At 47.9% G+C, this 17411-nt stretch overlaps 2 protein-coding genes across 8 annotated transcripts; one reads left to right on the top strand and one right to left on the bottom strand.

Annotated features, from left to right (window-relative positions):
• Positions 1–5623: 5623 nt before the first annotated feature.
• On the top strand, positions 5624–8392 carry Sdr39u1 (short chain dehydrogenase/reductase family 39U member 1). The gene is made up of 6 exons (XM_010626966.3): positions 5624–5721; positions 5993–6099; positions 6175–6257; positions 6557–6678; positions 7533–7676; positions 7962–8392. The coding sequence occupies exons 1-6, from the start codon at positions 5706–5708 to the stop codon at positions 8372–8374; spliced, it is 885 nt and encodes a 294-aa protein (XP_010625268.1). The 5' UTR covers positions 5624–5705; the 3' UTR covers positions 8375–8392.
• A 109-nt stretch (positions 8393–8501) lies between these two features.
• Positions 8502–17411, bottom strand: Khnyn (KH and NYN domain containing). Of its 7 annotated transcripts, none has more exons than XR_004517717.1 (9): positions 17122–17405; positions 16814–17031; positions 15201–16324; positions 14920–15050; positions 14736–14832; positions 12196–12303; positions 11887–11988; positions 9632–11365; positions 8729–8986 (listed from the first exon to the last, which is right to left on the bottom strand). XR_004517717.1 is itself a non-coding variant. In XM_033765100.1 (9 exons), the coding sequence occupies exons 3-9, from the start codon at positions 17012–17014 to the stop codon at positions 11116–11118; spliced, it is 2013 nt and encodes a 670-aa protein (XP_033620991.1). In that variant the 5' UTR covers positions 17015–17031; positions 17122–17293; positions 17389–17411; the 3' UTR covers positions 9263–11115. The 7 variants fall into 7 exon arrangements, 5 of the variants coding, with proteins under 5 accessions (XP_033620992.1, XP_033620991.1, XP_019063392.1 ...); XM_033765100.1 differs by lacking the exon at positions 8729–8986 and having other exon boundaries at positions 9263–11365; positions 17122–17293; positions 17389–17411; XM_033765101.1 differs by lacking the exons at positions 8729–8986; positions 9632–11365 and adding an exon at positions 8502–8679.

The following is a 17411-nucleotide window of genomic DNA, read 5'->3' as shown; positions in this document are numbered from 1 at the left end:
GGGAATCTAAGTTTGGTGAACACTTGTGGGTTTTCTCCCCTCCTCTTTTGCTTTGGTCATCCGCTGCTACTCTTCTGCCAGTTTTGTTCTTCCTCATCAACTCCTCCTCTAACCAAATCCTCAGTGAGACACCTCAGTGGTGTAGTAACTTTCTCTCTAGATTCAGCAAAAATGCCATGTTGGCTCTGGTTAGATCCCCTGTGGGTGGAAATGGCCAAGGCTGACCCGTGGAGGAGAAGATGGATCAACTACATCTTTCTTCCTAGGAAATACCTCAGCTTGCACAGCTGCTGAATGATATAAGAAAATGTGAGATGAGAAAGTGGAAGAAAGTAAAGGAACAGCCAACTATGGTAAGCACTGCCTCAACTCTCTCTCTCTCTCTCTCTTTCTCCCTCTCCCTCTCCCCTCCCCCCTTTCTCTCTCTTTATATATAGACACACACATATATATATATTATATATATTAGGATTTCCAAGCTGCCTAATCTCCACATTTACCACCAGGAGTGTGAGTGTCTCCTTTGATAAGACCTCATGACAACACCATTGCTATACTGGAGTGGAGGGGGATAAGCAGACCCAGGCCTCATCTCTGCTGTAAGAAGGACGTGAGAAACAGCATCCTCCCTGCACAGGGATATCCAGGCTGAAATTCCTCATAGGCATCTTGGTCAGGTCTCCTTGGCTTCCTTTCCCAAAACCCAGTATTCCTCTACCTACCATTGTCTCCTATACCACAAACACAGGGGTGACTGAAAACCCAGGGGTGGGGGCACTCTGACAAATGGAGTCAGATTTCTTCATAAATAATTTCAGAGGGCTGTGCTAGGGTGAGAAAAAACAAACCTAGGGAAAGCCTTTCGGTGGCCATTTTTGTAGTCCAAGGCCAGAACAATCTAGCAGGAAACTGAGTCTGTGGTGATTTCTTCGAGTGGGTGAGAAATGGAATGTATGGGGCTGGTGAAGCTTCTCGGGGTGGAAGAAGAGCTGCTCCTGCTGAACAGATTCCCTCTGGTCCTCCCTGGCCAAAGATAGCCCCCCAACCCCACTCTTTCTCTCCAGCACTACTGACAGAACACACAGAAGGGCAATTTTCTTAGCCCCTTTCTCACTCTCTGCCTTAGAGACTAAAAGCAGAAAGGTCTCATGGGCACTTGTCTCCACAGCAGGCCCCAGCCAAGCGCAGAAGGAGAGGGGCTGATGCTGGAGGCTGAGACAATATCAACTCTTAGTCAAGCTTCACAGAGAACAGATGCCTGCATGGGGCCAGAGTGGGGAGGGTGGTATGTGGAAGTCTTCTTACCATATCTAAATAATGGCCTAAAAAGTAAGGAATTTACATGCAAGAGCAAGGTTTTGTTGAGAAAAGGTTGAGCATAAAATTGATTCCATAAATCAGCTAACAGAAAAGAAAAGCGGTAGAATATCACAGCAGTTGTCCATTGTACAGGTCCATGTTGAAGCTAGAAGAGAAGTAGAGAAGACAAAACTAGATTATAAATGCTGCCTGGGTTCTCTGGAGAGCTTGGCTAGGAAGGTAAGCAGAGATGCTCAAAAATACAGACAGGTAGAGGGAGTACCTGAAAGAACAAGGATTGTGCCACAATTTTGAAGCATAGCAGAGAGACTGCAAGCCTCTAAGAGAAACCCTAATTGCTGCAAGATCTTGTGATTTTTTTTAAATGCCCACAAATTATTTGACATTCCTGCTTTCCAAAGTTAGAGCCAAATTCCCCTACCCTCAGACTTACTGACTCACTTCTGATGAATGGGCTGTGGTAAAAGAACTGCACACATCTGTGGAGACAAATGAAGTCAGTCATTCAAGGCTTTGAGGCTTTCCCTTATCCTCACTCTCTTGGGTCACTCTCTCCAGGCAGTCAGCTGCCATGTCTTAAGGATACTGGAGTAACCACATTCAGAAGTCCACATGGCAAGAAACAGCCAGCAAGGAGGAAGATTTCCTGCCAATAGCATATAAGGGAGCCTTCCTGAAAAGGATCACAATCAAGTCTTCAGGTGACTATAGCCCTAGCTGGCATCTTGAACATGACCTCTTGAGAGACCCTAGACTACAACCGCCTAGCTAAACTATTCCCAACTTCCCCACAGAAACTATATGGGAAAATAAATATTATTGTTGTTACAAACCACTATATTTTTTAGATCATTTGATAACAGCAACATATAACCAAGTGCCAGACCACAGCAAACTGTATGGCAGTAATGACAAGGGGGGAACAACCCACAGTCAAGAGATGAGCCTGAAGGAAGACTCATCAAGGTCCTCACAGTTGACCAGAAAGGGAGAAAAGATTTTTTTTCTTTTTTTCTTTTTTTTTTTTTTTTGCCCTAGAGGACAACAAGGTAAGGATTGTAAAACAGAAGCCAAAACACTATGCCCAGAGACCTGGCTTGACCATCTGCAGCTTGGCTGTCAGCAGGCGACATCCCATGGCCAAAGAGGATGACAGCCTTCTGAACAGGCACTGATGACTAAATGACAATGGCTGACCAAAGAACACACCACACCCAGGCGTCCAGCTGTCCGAAGGAAAGAGGAACAGGGCGTCCTAAAAGACCTAAGAATTTACTCAACGAACACTGAGAATATGAGATGTTTTAAATTTAGCAGTGTAGTTACCTTTGTTGGGTGAGTTTAAGTGTATTCCACTACCAAGGAGGGTTGTTCATGAGCAAGTTGTTCTTAAGTATGGAAAATAAAGTTACATTTTTTTCTTATTTTTTCCCGAGACATTCTCATTGTGTAACTCGGGCCTTAAATTCACTATGTAGCCCAGGCTGGCCTCATACTCCTGGCAATTCTCCAGCATCAGCCACCTGAGAGCTAGGATTATAGGCAAGAGCCACCATGCCCTGTTCAAACTTATATTTCTGCACAACTGAATGTGACTATAAATTTTAAATCCTCTACACATTTTTATTTACTAAGTATTTCAAACTTACACAAATATAAAGAAAAATGCAATGAACACCCATGTACCCATCACCTGGTCTAAAAAAATCCTCCTCCCTGATCAAATTATTATAGACAGCTAAATTAGGTAGAAATATTATAGACAGATAGGGTTGGGCCCTTGAGAGAGTTAATACAATATAAGATAAAGACGCATTACAACTGTGACTGGAGACACATCAGTTAGAGGTTAGAATTCAAAATAAATACAAAATGACCAGGCCTACATACTTCCCCAAGGTATGAGTTAAATAATAACCTGTGGTCTAATGAAGTCTAGATAGACATCAGTCACCTTGGTAGGTGACCAATTACCTAGGTCACCAGGGTAGGTGACCAATCCCCCAGATCCATCACCTTCCTGAAAAGTTCTCTGTTCTTTCCTTGTATACTTGCTACTTGACCTGCTTCCCCACTGTATCACTATTACCTAAGCAACTATACTTATAGCCTTATTGGTTGATCATAGCTTTAACCCACATTGTACCCATATGGTTGTGCTTTATAAAACTTCCCCTGAAAAGTGAGCCACCCTTCCTTGGGACCCCTCCTGCCCTCTCAGGAGCTAAATTTTCTCCTCTCAATAAATATTTCCTACTCTTAACCTCTGTTGCTCCTATAATTCATTCTTTGATTTTAGAGAACACAAACTCACCGTATCTGACATCTAACAGGTTGGGAGTTATATTTCCCCACTATCATTTAGAGGTCTGATATCATATCTATATCAGTATTACCACTCTACCTCTACAGGTAAGTGCTATTCTGTTTTCTCATTAACATTTCCATGCATTTCTTTCTACTTTCACTGTATTTATTGCTACAATAAAATAGCATTGTTTTGCTTGTTTTTAATCTCTAAATGAAAACATATTGCACGTACTTATCTGCAACTTCCTTTTTGCTTAAAATTATAGTTTTGGGGAAGTACCAGGAGGCAAAGGGGATTCTAGTTAAACCAACCTAACAGGGTTCTTGTTGAAGACAAGCCAGGATGATCAGACATTATCTGGAGATGGTGGAGGATAAAAGATCTGATCAGATACTGAAGGTGACCCAATATCAGGGGTACTGAGTTCTCGATAAACTAAAACTGGATTTTTACAAGAAAGTAAATAGATGAGCCAAATTTGAACAAGCAAAGAATCCTTGTTATAGCCTCAATCCCAAACACTGCTTTTTGGTCTCTAGAGACTTCCTCATTTTTCTAAATAATTCAGCATTTCATTTAAATGGACAAATATTAAATTTTACCCAGCACATCCAGGGACTTTGTACTTGGAGTTTTTAAAGGATACAATATACCACAGTAGTTTCTTTCCATACGTTACTCAAAAATCACTTAGCTTGCAACAGTGTGAAGTACTTTAGAAATGAGAAACACATGAAGTAGTTAAGACCTATTAGGACACTGTTACAGGAATTTAGACAAAACAGAGTAACTGGAATGAGGATGGTAGTGTTCAGACAGTGAGAAACAGACTGGGGAGATTCTTTTTTTTTTTTTTTTTTTTTTTTTGAGACAGGGTCTCACTATGTAGTTGAGACTGACCTGGAACTCACTATGTAGCCCAGGCTGGTCTCGAACTCCCAGCGATCTTCTCCTGCCTCAGCCTCCCGAGTGCTGGGATTACAGGCGTGCACCACCATGCCTAGCGAGATTCTTAGTAAGACATCTTGTTTCCTGAATCAACTAGGTTTCAGGAAACAAGATGTCTAGTGAGTTTTTTATAGGAGTCAGGAGCCCAGAGGTCAATACGAATTGTGCAGAATTATAAAGTCTACAGGGATAAAAGGAAAAGGGAGGGCCAGGAATTTAGCTCAGTGGCAAAGTGCCTACCTAGCAAGCACAAGGTCCTGAGTTCCTTATCTAGTACCGAGAAGAAAAGGAAAGGTGGGGGGGTAACTGAATTTACAACATAGAAACCTGACGAGAAGTACAGAGTGGAAAGAGACGTCCTATGACTTAGCGACGTTTTAAGAATTTAAACAAGGTAAAGCAAGCGATGGGGACTCTAAGAAATTAAGATAAAGACCTAGAAGACAGTGTCTTTCACTGAAGCCAAGAGACGAATATATCCAAAAGGAGGAAGGAATTGTTAAGTGTTCAGTGATTCGAAGAGGTCAAGAAGGAAAAAGAAAAATAGAAAACTTAGTATTAGATTTGGTGACACATAGAAAACCCCCATTCTTTGAGAGAGGGGAAATGAGTAATAGAGGAAAACTTTAAAAGTCTGGCTTTGAAAGTGAAGAGCCAGAAAACATTAGCTACAGTTATTCTAAGATGAGGGAAATTTCGGCACGTTTAATGCCAAGAAGAAGCTAGAACGATGAGAAAATAAAGTAGGACCAGTAGAAAGATATCCATAGTACTACTGGCCCAACAAACTAAGTGCACATAAAGAATTCTGTGGTTTCGGTAGCTTCGAATTTTAGGTATAGGGTTTTGTTTGTTTCTTTAACAGGACTGTTACCGCACTGCCCTACTCCACGTACTCCTGCCCCTTCCCCGCCTTCTGCCCCTTTCCCCGCAGTCCCGGGAAATTTACAACCTATCCTCACAAACGCTTCCGGGCCACCAGGAAAGGCCACGCCCAGTCTCCATTCCGCTGTTTCAATTCGCAGGAACGCCGACCCAAAAGACGCATGCGCAGAGGGTTGAGACGGGAGGGGACGGGAAAAGTGCGGCTTTAAATCTTGCGCAGGCGCGTTGGGTCCCGATCGCTATGCGGGTGCTAGTGGGTGAGAAAGGGCAGAAAGGGAGGCTGACGGGCGGGCTTAGCCGGGAATTGAAGGCAGGGAGTCCTTGCAGAAAGGGCACTGGTTTTGAGCGCCTCGCCCAAGAAGCTGAATCCCCTAATTCCTATGGCATGTCACCTCTGCCCTCGGGGAAGGGTACAAGTCGGGGAGAAGTCGAGTCCGGTGGGATGGCACCAGAGGTGGGACCCACAAGCCGGGACGGAAAGCGCCTTCCTGCACAACCGAGTATAAAGAGTTTGTATTCTCTGATCAGGTGGCGGGACTGGCTTCATTGGGACAGCCCTAACCCGGCTGCTGAAAGCCAGGGACCACGAGGTGACGCTGGTCTCCCGACGGCCGGGGCCCGCCCGGATCACGTGGGTACGCGGTCCCCTGGGGACGGGGCAGGATGGGGTGGCCAGAGTGGGCGGGCGGGCACTGTGCTTTCTCTGACAGGAGGAGCTCGCCAGGTCGGGGCTGCCGAGCTGCGATGCCGTGGTCAACCTGGCCGGAGAGAACATCCTCAACCCTCTCCAAAGGTCAGCGGGGCCCTAAAGTGGATATCCTCCAGAGCAGAGGGAGCCTTGGATAATGGAGCTGCCTGATTTAGAACCAAACCTACATCCCGGACTACTCATGCCACCCACGAGCCCACCTGCTCCCCTGCCCAGTTGATTTAAGTCCTCAGTAATAACACGATGCCCAAGAAAGAGACATCTTTTCATCTACAGTAGACATATTTCGAATTTTACTAGAAAATGTCATGGAATAGGCCCCAGGGATAAAGGCTCATGTGCACATATGTATTTAGTGACCTTTTATTCCGTTTTTCCTGTAGGTGGAATGAAGCCTTCCAAAAAGAGGTTCTCAGCAGCCGCCTGGAGACCACCCAAATGTTGGCAAAAGCCATCACCAAAGCCCCACAAGCACCCCAGGCCTGGATTGTAGTCACAGGCGTAGGTATGCCCCCAACCCACCAACCTGTCACATTAGCCAGGGGAAAGGGGAGTGCTGCAGCGAGAGGGTTCCTGAGGCCTTTTAGCTGTGTACACCTGAGTGCTGATCTTTTCCAGACACAGTAACTTCTAGGCCCTCCATCCTTTTTTTTTTTTTTTTTTTTTTTTTAATCGGGGATTAAACTCGGGTCCTTGTGCTTGCAAGGCAGGCAGTGGAACCGCTGAGCTAAATCCCCAGCCCCTCCATCCATTCTTGTTGCTCCTGACCTCTATTTGTACTGAGAAATGGAGGCCCTCAGAGAAAGGTGAGGGAGGGTGCTGATCCTAGTCCCAGGGAAAAGCCCACCCGTTCCCAAGTCCCTTGCTTAACGCACCATAGTTCCTTAGGAACAGAGTTCCCAATTGTATGTCACCTTTGGGACCAAATAGTTACATGGCATACACACAAGCAAGTACTCAAAGTGTTTTATTCATATTACACCATTTAGAATTCACAACAACCCTATGAGGTAGGTACTATTATTCCCATTTTAAAGATGCACAAATTCCAAACAGTTACATAACTTGCCAAAAGTCACAAAGTTAAGAAATGGCAGAGCTGAAATTAAAAATTAAAAGCAGTCCAGCACCCAGGTTTCTGTTCTTAACCACTACACTCTAGCAGCCTCTGAGTGTAGCCGGCAGACAAAGGAAAAAAGTTCACAAAAGGAACAGGTCAGGTCATAGAGAAGCTCAAGAGAGAGATATGTGTGGAGAGATCCCCAGGACCACAGAGGGTGAGGTCGAATGCAGCCTTGACTGCAGAGGGCCAGGCAGGACACAGACACCCAGAGCAAATGAGTGCTCTTCCACTGACAGCTTACTACCAGCCCAGCCTGACTGCAGAATATGATGAGGACAGCCCAGGAGGAGATTTTGACTTTTTCTCCAAACTTGTGACCAGATGGGAAGCTGTAGCCAGGCTTCCTGGAGATTCTACACGCCAGGTGGTGGTGCGCTCTGGTGAGAACCAAGGATCTTGGTACCAGACAGGGTGGAATGGCTTTTCTGGGTTGGGGAGGGTAGAGTGGAATCAGGGGAGCTAAGCTTAGAGAGTAAGAGGATGCTATCACTTCTGGACAGCCTGCAGAGGGGAGGATGGGAAGTCCTGAGAGGAGTCACAATCCTCAACTCTGGGACAAAGCTGAGCACACGTGGGGACAGATAAGGAAGGGAAAACTGAGGAATGAGTAGTCAGACTGCTTCCAACTGTGGGGCCTCCCTGTATCACACACCTGCCTGTTCCAGGGGTTGTGCTGGGCCGTGGAGGTGGTGCCATCGGCCATATGCTGCTGCCTTTCCGCCTGGGCCTGGGGGGCCCCATCGGCTCAGGCCGCCAGTTCTTCCCCTGGATTCACATCAGGGACCTGACAGGAATCCTGACCCATGCCCTTGAAGCAAACCATGTGCAGGGGGTCCTCAATGGAGTGACTCCAGCCTCCACCACAACCAATGCTGAGTTTGCTCAAGCCTTGGGTGCTGCCCTGGGCCGCCCAGCCTTCATCCCTGTCCCTAGAAGTGTGGTACAAGCTGTCTTGGGGCAAGAACGAGCCATCATGCTGCTAGAGGGTCAGAAGGTGGTCCCCCGGCGGACACTGGCCTCTGGCTACCAGTATTTCTTCCCAGATCTGGAGGCTGCCTTGAAGGAAGTTGTAGCCTAAGTAGAGAAGCTCATGACAGGAGGCCAGGCCTTGACAGAGGCTCCCTGATTAGATACTGTGAACAGCCCCGCGTGGTTCTCTACCTGAGATCAGAAACCATCTGGTACTTGGGGATTCCTCTTCCATTCCTCTCTTCCCCATTGTTCTGTCACTCCACCTTATTTAACTGAGAAATTCTCCAGTCTGAAGGCTGTATCTCATCAAGTCGGAACTTTAATCTCTGAGTCCATGTAAGGAAATTTCCAAGTTTGGTTTCTCTGTGTCGCATTGTTGCCCCAGTTCTCCTTTGTGCTGTGTAGGGTGCTCTGCAGTTTTGACAATAAAGATAAATTATCTAGCTCATCTTTTTGGCCTAGATTCTCCTAGAATTTATTCAGGGACTGCCACTCAAGGTGACTAGGTAACAGCTCTCTTCATCCTTTCCCTTCTTGGTCCCTCTTTTCCAAAAGAGCTGATCACAGGTATAAGGCATGAAGTTATGATAAAGATTAGAAGAGGAGTGATGACCCTTTTCCAATGAGCTTTGTGGTCACCTGTACATCTGTTCACGAAGTACACGTCATCAGGAAGCTACCAGAGGAAGAGAGGCCCCAGTGTAGATCAGCCTTCAGTCTATGACACCAAATGGCAGTGAATTAAAAACAACCACATGTTGGTCTCACTTTATCAATCTGCAGCATGACAAATCCAACACCTAGGCTTTGCCTCTCATCTAACTGAAGCCACTTTCATCTACCGGGATCCTTAGCACAAAAGTGCAGAAGATCCCTCTGACCTATTGTACATCCACCATTGTTGAGAGTAGAAAGGGCAGGGAACCAATCGTGGGCTACAAATTCAACCCTGTCAGGAAAAATGAGTCCCAAGTATTCATCTGGGACACTTTGCATCTAAAGTTGAGATGTCTGCTATAGTTTAACCAGAAGTGGTTCATCAGCCCACAATTTGGACCATATTATCCAAACCCCTTTCTTCCCAGGGTACTATGGGTTGAGTCACTGTCACTCCCTGACCAGGCGGGTCACCACCATGCATGCCTCCAGCCTAGGTCAATACTGACTAGCGATATAAAGCACCTGCACCAGCCTGCCGAAGGGCAAAGACAATGGAACCTGGGGACCCTCCCTCATTATTCAGCTCCTCATGCCTAATTCCCTGCCACTCAAGGAAGAAGTCAGAGCCTAAAAAGTATCTAAAGCAGGGATATGCTGCAGGGCCCAAAAAGAACAAAGCCCAGGGGCCCATCCTACCTCTTACCTTTGTCAAGGACTCCAGGAAGTTGACTGTTCCTGGGGGAATGAGGACCAACCTCAAAGGTTACAGAAAAGCATAATTTAGGCTACACTAGAGGAAGGACTACCAATGAGCACTGTTCCTGTAAGGAATGTGCTACCTTTCAGATGGTAAATTCCCCAGCACAGAAGGAATTCATGCAGACACAAGGCAAAGGCCTACAGAAATCAGGATGGAGATAGGATGTCATGTGTGTTAGTGGAGTTAGTCTGGTAGCCAGTCAGGTACCTTCCAATGCTGATTCTTCAGTTTTCATTTTCCAGATAACTGGTTCATCCAGATAAAGCCTCTGTAGCCCATCTCCATACACATATATGCACAACCATGCATGCGCACGCGCGCAGACACACGCAAAGTAGAAGTGCCTCAAACAGCCTATGTCTTTGTAAAGAAAATGTTAGCTTGTATCACATTAACATCATTGCAGAGCGTGGCTTCATGGATTTGGTGAATGTTCCCAGTGCTGCAGCAAGAGGCCCGAGCCAGGGACTTCCTGACATATTTGTTAATCTGTAAACAAATACTTGATACACCAGGGGAGCTGCCATTTATAGGAACCCTGAGAGTATTTTTGATAATGCATTCACCCCTAACTTAACTCTGTTTTATAAATGTGGGTTCTGAAGGTTGCCCAGCAGGGACACAGCCATTATTTGGCATGTTATTCTGAGGACACAGTGCTAAAATCTAGGGCCTAGAACCTGAACATGAATGACCCACATCTCTGAGAGCAAAGTTTTGGTTAGGGAGCCTGTGCAGGCACAGGCAGACACACCTGAGACTTGGTCCAAGCACCTTTCCTCCAAGCTTTCCTCTACAGTCTCATTTCTCCCAACAGGCACTTTTATTCTGAATTTCTAGGCACAAGTAAAGGCCAACCAGCTCAATCAAAGCCAGACAGGCACAGCTGAGACCAGAAGCCAGTCACCTTCTGTCTTCTTCCTCAGTGCAACCCAGCCTACCTAACACTATAGCCCCTCAAGGGCTCAGGATTCCTTCTGACACTCCCATGACTTCTGACAGTCCTCTGGTCATCCAGAGCAGCAGCCAGGGGGAGAAAGGCTTAGAATTTCTGCCAGCCTTGGGTTACCCTAGCATGGACCCCAAGTCAGCCAATGGTCCGTCTCCATGACTTACCCTTTCTGGCAGCCCCCTTCCTATAGAAATCCTGTGTTAAAGCAACATTAGGAAGTTAAGGATGAGCAGAACCTCTTGAGAGCTAGATGGAGTTCTGATTTGTTATTTGGTCACTTTATGAACCTGTCCCCAAAATTCCCGGACAAAAGCTTTCCCTGTACTGGAATGCTCTTCCCGGTCCATCCCTGGCCCAAAAAACGAACTCAGAGTGACTCTGGGCCAGAGCCTGAGCAGCACAGGGACTGTCACAGAAGGGGATGGGCTGGGGAGCCTGGAGCTAACAGGGCAGCAATCACACAGGCAGGGAAGGCTCAAAAGTTGAGGCTCAGTAGGGCCTCAGACAGTTGGTTAATGTCCCGGCAGTAGGGTTCCCGCTGCAGGATGAAGTCCACCTTGTGATCCTGACCCCCAAACACCTCCAACAGCTGGCGCCGGAGCCTCTCGGTCTCCCGGGTCTTCCGAATGCCATTGCTGCCTTTTTCCTCTTCCCTCCCCTGCTGCTGATTACCATGTCCTGAAAAGCCCCTGGAAGGATGCTGAGCCTTAGAAGACACCTGTTTCCTGGACAAAGCAGAACAGGAAGAGCTCAAGAGCATGCAGGAGGGAAATTGGACCTCAGTGGGCCTCTTCTCTCACCATTGCCTGGACGTTAATTGCCCTCATCCTGACTCAGGGGAGCAATCCTGAAGTTGGCCACATAGTGGCAGTGTTGACTAACTTCTGAAGAGACTGGCACTTTTGGAATCAGAGGGACCCCGCCAGTATTAATTCAGAATCCTGAATTAACCTTAGTGGTCCAGCAGAGGGCACACTGAGTACAACTGGCCATCTGTACAAGCACCTACTCTCAAATAACTCCACCAAACACACTGATTAGGAGAAACAAAAAACAGGAATTTCCCTTCCAACTAAGAAGTTCTGTGTCAGGAGTCCCTGGGAAGATTTTCAAGGCCAAAACCAGAGGTAACTCAAAACTACAGCAGAATTAAGCTGGCCCAAACTGAGGCCACACTCCCACCTGGGTCTCCAGGCCTGCAGAGAGAGAACAGGGCTAGGGGCTCCCTGCAGAGTCTGGGTATTACCTGGCTGGCTTCTTCAGGAACTCATCCAGGGTGGGCCCATTTCGACCCAGTGGGTCATCAGGGACCATAAAGAGGTTTCCCACAAAAGTGAAGGGCAGCAGGCTAGATAAAGAAAGAAAAAAGTATGGTCACAGCAAAGCCCTTGCCTACCTCTAGGCAGTTGAGACCAACACCACCAGAGCTACTGGCTACCATCCCTTGAAGCAACTTCAAGCCCCTTCCCAGAGTTCTCACCCAGTGGCCAGAGAAGAGCTGGTTTTAGAGAAAGGTCTGAATCCGTGCCCTATTCTCAAGGGAGAGCTCCCTCACCGCTCTCTGATGATTGCCATCCACTGGTCAGACTCCTCCGCCAGGTCCCGGAACTGGTCATTGGAGACAATGATCCCACTGGTCTCTTCAGCCAACTTCAACATGAACCTGTCTCAAAAGCCACAGCAACCATTCTGCATTTCTCCAAAGCCCCACCACCACCACTTCTAGGAACGAAGATCTGGCCCTCCGTGTCACCTTGGCCCAGCTACAGGTGACTAATTGGATACAGATGCCAGGGGATACAGGAGAGATGAATCCAAAATGGCCTCCCAGTAGCATCCCACCTGCTCATAACCCTTCATCCAACACTTGTGCCTCATTCCTAAGATCTAGCTCTGACTCCATCTTCCACCCTACCCCACCATGCACAGATCTAATATGTTCTTCCCCTGAAAAACCTTCCTTTCTGCCCCTTCCTTTTAGTCCCACAATTACCACCACAGTGTTCAGCTATCACAATTGCTTATTGCACTGCCTCCTGAGAATTCACCCACCTCTCACCATTCACCACCCTGCAGTCCCTCCTGACCTCCAGCAAGAAAGGAAGCTCTTCCCCCACACAGAGCTCTTCCATGCTTCCATTCACCTGCCAAGTCAAGTCCACATGCTCAGCCTGGCAGCTACAGACCTCTAAATCTGGCTCCAAGCCACCCTCACAGCCTTCTCTCTCCCTGTATTCCCTAACATACGCTCAACCCCAGTCAAAATCAATGATCAGATTACATCCTGCTCTCTAAAACTTGCCCTGTGTTGTCTGTCTTCCAAGTTTCTCAAACCATTCCCTCCATCTAGAAAGTGCTTCCCAAAACTTGCTGATGAACAGAATCACCAAGGGTAATTTTTTAAAATAGATGCCTGCCCCCGACTTCAGCAATTCTGATCCACAGAGGAGGGTACACATGGTAGTAAGTACTGATCTTCCAAGAGCTTTAGAAACCAAGAGATTCAACCCATCCCACATCCTCCTCAACCAACAATTCACAAACCCCTTCCTTCCTACAAAATCCCAGACGTGGGAGGGCTCCCTTCCCTCTGGGTTCCTGTAGTATTTGATTTATAGTTTCTTTTGGCTCTTCTAAGTCAACAATTAGGTCTTGTACTGTTTTCCTTCTGAAGACCATGTACCTAGTAGTAAATGTGCAATTGGTACTTGAGAGACTTTCCTATAAAAGTAATAGGAATCAGGCTTAGATGCGCGAAATGTCTGGCTCTGAGTTGCCATCCAGCAAATAAATTAAGGGGCTAATATATAAATGTATTGTATATACATGGGACACAAGAGGCATGTTCTGATTAAGCATGTCTTACTACTAGTATATTATGTTGTATGTTCTGTAGTGTTCATTCAGCAGGCCTACACTGAGCACCACTGTGCTTAATCACCATTACCAGGCAAAATTTCCAATTTATATTGTGTTATCTGCACACCAGGTCCTACATAAGTGCCAGATAGCTTCTTTAAAATTCATTAAAACTGTCTCAGTCTTCAGTTTCAATTCTGTTTCAATGCTGCTAAGGAAAGAAGTTTCCAAGTCTTGGAAGAAAACGTGAGATCTAGACATAAAGTAGCATTGGGAAAAAGTGAACTGTCCTTTTGTAGAATACCACTTACTTAGAAGGGGTACTAGTTAAGTATTTGAAAAGACAATATATAATCACTATGATTTAAAAACTAATTTTTAAAAAACTGATTAATGTCCTAAAGAACAAAGAATTTGTAGTTGTAAAATATTTAATTGGTTAATTGGCTTTAAAAGCTGCACATTTCCCAAGCCTTGCATTTACACTGCGGCCAAAGTATGCTCTGCTATTTTTTTTTTAAAACCATCTGGCAGGTCCATTCTTTCTTTGTCAAGGTAGCTAACTATTCTTACTCCTATCTCCACATACCTAAGATAGAGGTAAGATTTCATGCAACACTTAATTAGGTCCCTGCAAAGTGAAAAGGCAATGCTCATAGCCTAGCACCTTGTGTGATGCAAGTACTCACCTTTACCTTCTTTTGCTAGTCACAAAGAGGGCACATGAATACAGGAGGACCTTGAGGTTAATTCATTAGGAGATGGACCCACATACACTCTCAGTGAGTAGTGCGATGTGAGGCTCCAATTCAGATATTCCAATTCTAAGTCCAGTGATCTTTCAAATAAACCATGTTGTATATAATCCTATTCACAGATTGTGTTTCCTCAGTTTACTTATTTTGAATGTTTACTCTGGTTACCCTTTTCCATGTTAGGGGGAGCTTCTTGACGTTTGAAAATTCAGATTGTAAGAAGGCACCTGTCAGCTGCTCCTGTCACCAGCTTTCCCACTTTTCCATAAGCCAGTATTTTTTAAACTGTCATTTAGTTTGATGAAGGAAGAGTGAACCTGCAGGGCACATTTACTTAACCAGCTATAAGGGCAGCTGGAGGAAGAACTGTCCACCAGTGAAGCTCAGAGACAGAGCAAATGGTGAGAGGCTTCTATTTCTCCCTCACTCTCCCACTGGGCTCTTTTAATATCAAACCCGGGGCCAAGAGAGGAGCAAGTACCTGTCATCATAGGAGGAGATCCTCTTGCCATCCATGACTCGAGACGGGGTGAGAGAGAGCAGGCTGAGTGAGTATAGCTTTTGCAAGAAATGAATCTCTATTAAAGAAAAGAAAAATAAACGGGGCTGTTCTCAAGGTGGAAACAGAGTCTATCTTAGGACAAAGACGACCAGACACAACTCACCTCTGACCTTGCCATCCTTACTGAAGCGCCACTGAGGCACAAAGACAGTGATGTCACGATGGCCGCGGTCCCAGAAGTATTGCACGGCAATGGCAATGCCCCGGCTGGAGAAGTAGTGCTGGAGGCCGTGCCTGCCGTGGGAAAGGGTCAGCACTTGAGACCAGAAAAGGGGTCTGGCAGGCTGGCTGTGGTGCCAGCCCCTTGGCACATGTCCCCAAGGTAGACAAAGACACCTGTCTCATCCTTCCTCCCCAGGACTCTGAGCCCCACAAGGTACTCACACCATGGCCACATTGCTGCCGTCAATGACAATATGGCGGAGGTCCGGCTGGCCAGGCACATTGGCAAGACACAGGGTAAAAGGATCCTGTAGGGCCTCTTGAAAACGCTGAGTGCCAGTCACCAAGTTGCCTCCACGGGTGCCTCGTTTCCATGGAGACCCTCGACCTCGAGCCTGCTGCTTGTCTCCCCTGTCTCCTAAATCTCCCCGCTCTCCACAGGGCCATGGGGGCTCAGGTGCAGGTGGAGGGCTAGGCACTCTCAGAGGTGAGGCTTCCCCGTTATGGAGCCGCTGGAGGAGGGAGGCTCCCCGGGATTGAGACGCCCTTTGAGAAGGGCCCTGAGCACCGGGAGACTCACCCTGGACGCTGGATCCTCCTCTTTCCTGAGACACACCCTCCCTCCCCAGGGCTATTCCTTTCAGGCAGCCCATCTCCCCTGTCCCTCCACCTGCCGGCTGTGACCTGAAAGTCACTTCTTTCTCCCACACCTCTTCCCCAAGCAGCTCCTTCCATTCCTGATCCACCTCCCTGGGACCATCCTGTCTCCCTCTATTCTTCTCCACCATGTGACTCACTCCACTTGCCCCCCTTAATTCTCCCTGCCCTCCAGATCCAGCATCCAGAGATTCCCCGCCTTCACTCAGGGGTGGTCTGGCTTCCTGGTGCAGAGCCCCCAACAAGCCTGGGCTCCTCTGCCCCCATGAGGAGGGTGCCAATGGCCCGTGCCCCCTGGATGCCTCCTGCACCAGACTCAGTAGCTTCTCCTGGACAGCCAAGGGCAGCTGCAGCAGGGCCTCTGTGTGGGCATCCTCCCAGGGTTGCAGCAGGGAAGAGAAATCCCTCAGCACTCCAGCACTCTGAGAAGTCATGGAGTAGGACCCTGGCCGAAAGTCCCAGCTCAGCTGTGCCACCAGATCCTCCACACGACTCTGAGCCATGACAAAGGCCTCTGTTAGCCCACTGATCATCAGCGAGCCAGGTGCCCCAGGAACCAGGTGGGCTGATGTGCTCCAAGCCAGGCAGTCAAGGAAGAAGCCCTGGGCTCCCAGGAAGATGCAATGCAGTCTGGGTGGGTAGTGGATTTCACTCTGCAGTTCCGGGCTGCAGAGACCCTTCAGGTACTCCTGGGGGAAGGTCAAAAAAGGAAACTGCTGGAAGCCATCCCCTTCCAGGTCACTGCTCTCCCCTGAGCTCCAGGATGCCTGGAGTATCCAGGTGGATGCTACTATTCCTATTTTGCAGATAAGGAAACTAAAACTCGGATCTCAAGACTGGCAGGTGATCAAGTCAAACTAAATCCCTTGCTTGACACCACCCCTCCCATTCCCACCCCTGTGAATTCCTTGGTAGGGCCACTGGCTCCTGGGATTATCTCTGCCCTCCCCAAAAGCACACAGTGATTCATCCCCGACAGAACCTAGGCTGTCACAGAAGAAATGAAACCAAAACTCCAGACAAACACAGAGGGGGAAGTCCCTCGATGCCCAGGGTATTGAGGTTACCCCACCAGTGAGATAACCAGGGAGTGGAGATCCTCCCCATCCCCTCCTCCGACTCTGGCTCTGACTCCATGGGGGGGCGGGCTTCCCGGCTCCGTGGAAGGAAGAATTCACCTTGGCTCTACTGACGTTCTCCTTGGAACCCTCCAGCTGCAGCCAGATGTGGGGGTTCTCCGGGCAGTCCTTGGGGAGGACGCTCACCCCCACGCTGAAAATGCGCTCCAGTCGGGTCTGCTGTGCCCGGACCTTGTCCTCCGCTTCCGCAGACACCGTAAAGCGGTCGGGGGTCGGGGAGCCAGCCCCCCAAGTAGGCATGGCTTCTTCCCCTAGTCCTGGAAGAGGAAAAGGCAACTCAGAGGTTCACAGTCCCCTCAACCCAAATCCTCGCCTCCTGACCCACACCCACAATCCACAGGTCGCACTTAGTTACGTTTCTGGTAAACAACCCCAGGAGGTAACAAGCCTCTGAATCCATCTCGGTGGTAGGGAAGGTGTCAGATTCTCGGAACGCAGGCCTCTTCTCCCGAAGAGGAAGAGATGGTAGGAAAAAGGACCACAGCCCGGAGCAAAAAGGGTAGTGGGCTCCAGCTCGGTCTGGAAACCACAAGGAGTGGTCGGTGAGAACAGAGACCCCTCGGGGACTCAGCAACCTTCGAGTCCAAGGCGGCCTCTCCAAGACGAATCCTTACCAGGGCGTGAACTGGACTGTCCG

Source organism: Fukomys damarensis, unplaced genomic scaffold (assembly GCF_012274545.1).
Source record: "Fukomys damarensis isolate Sample0158 unplaced genomic scaffold, DMR_v1.0_HiC HiC_scaffold_17, whole genome shotgun sequence".
In the NCBI taxonomy this organism is placed as follows: domain Eukaryota; kingdom Metazoa; phylum Chordata; class Mammalia; order Rodentia; family Bathyergidae; genus Fukomys; species Fukomys damarensis.
Note: the sequence above shows the minus strand (reverse complement) of the source record. Positions and strands in the feature narration are given on the sequence as shown.

Bases quoted from the DNA above. Each gene is read 5' to 3' on its own strand.
- Sdr39u1 (XM_010626966.3), top strand. The intron at 6,258-6,556 runs GTCAGCGGGGCC...TTTTTCCTGTAG, and splicing joins ATCCTCAACCCTCTCCAAAG to GTGGAATGAAGCCTTCCAAA. The intron at 7,677-7,961 runs GTGAGAACCAAG...TGCCTGTTCCAG, and splicing joins CCAGGTGGTGGTGCGCTCTG to GGGTTGTGCTGGGCCGTGGA.
- Khnyn (XM_033765100.1), bottom strand. From the start codon at position 17,014: ATGCCTACTTGGGGGGCTGGCTCCCCGACCCCCGACCGCTTTACGGTG. The intron at 12,304-14,735 runs GTACTTGCTCCT...CTTTTGAGACAG, and splicing joins ATCTCCTCCTATGATGACAG to GTTCATGTTGAAGTTGGCTG. The intron at 11,366-11,886 runs GTAATACCCAGA...TGCTTTGTCCAG, and splicing joins TTCCTGAAGAAGCCAGCCAG to GAAACAGGTGTCTTCTAAGG.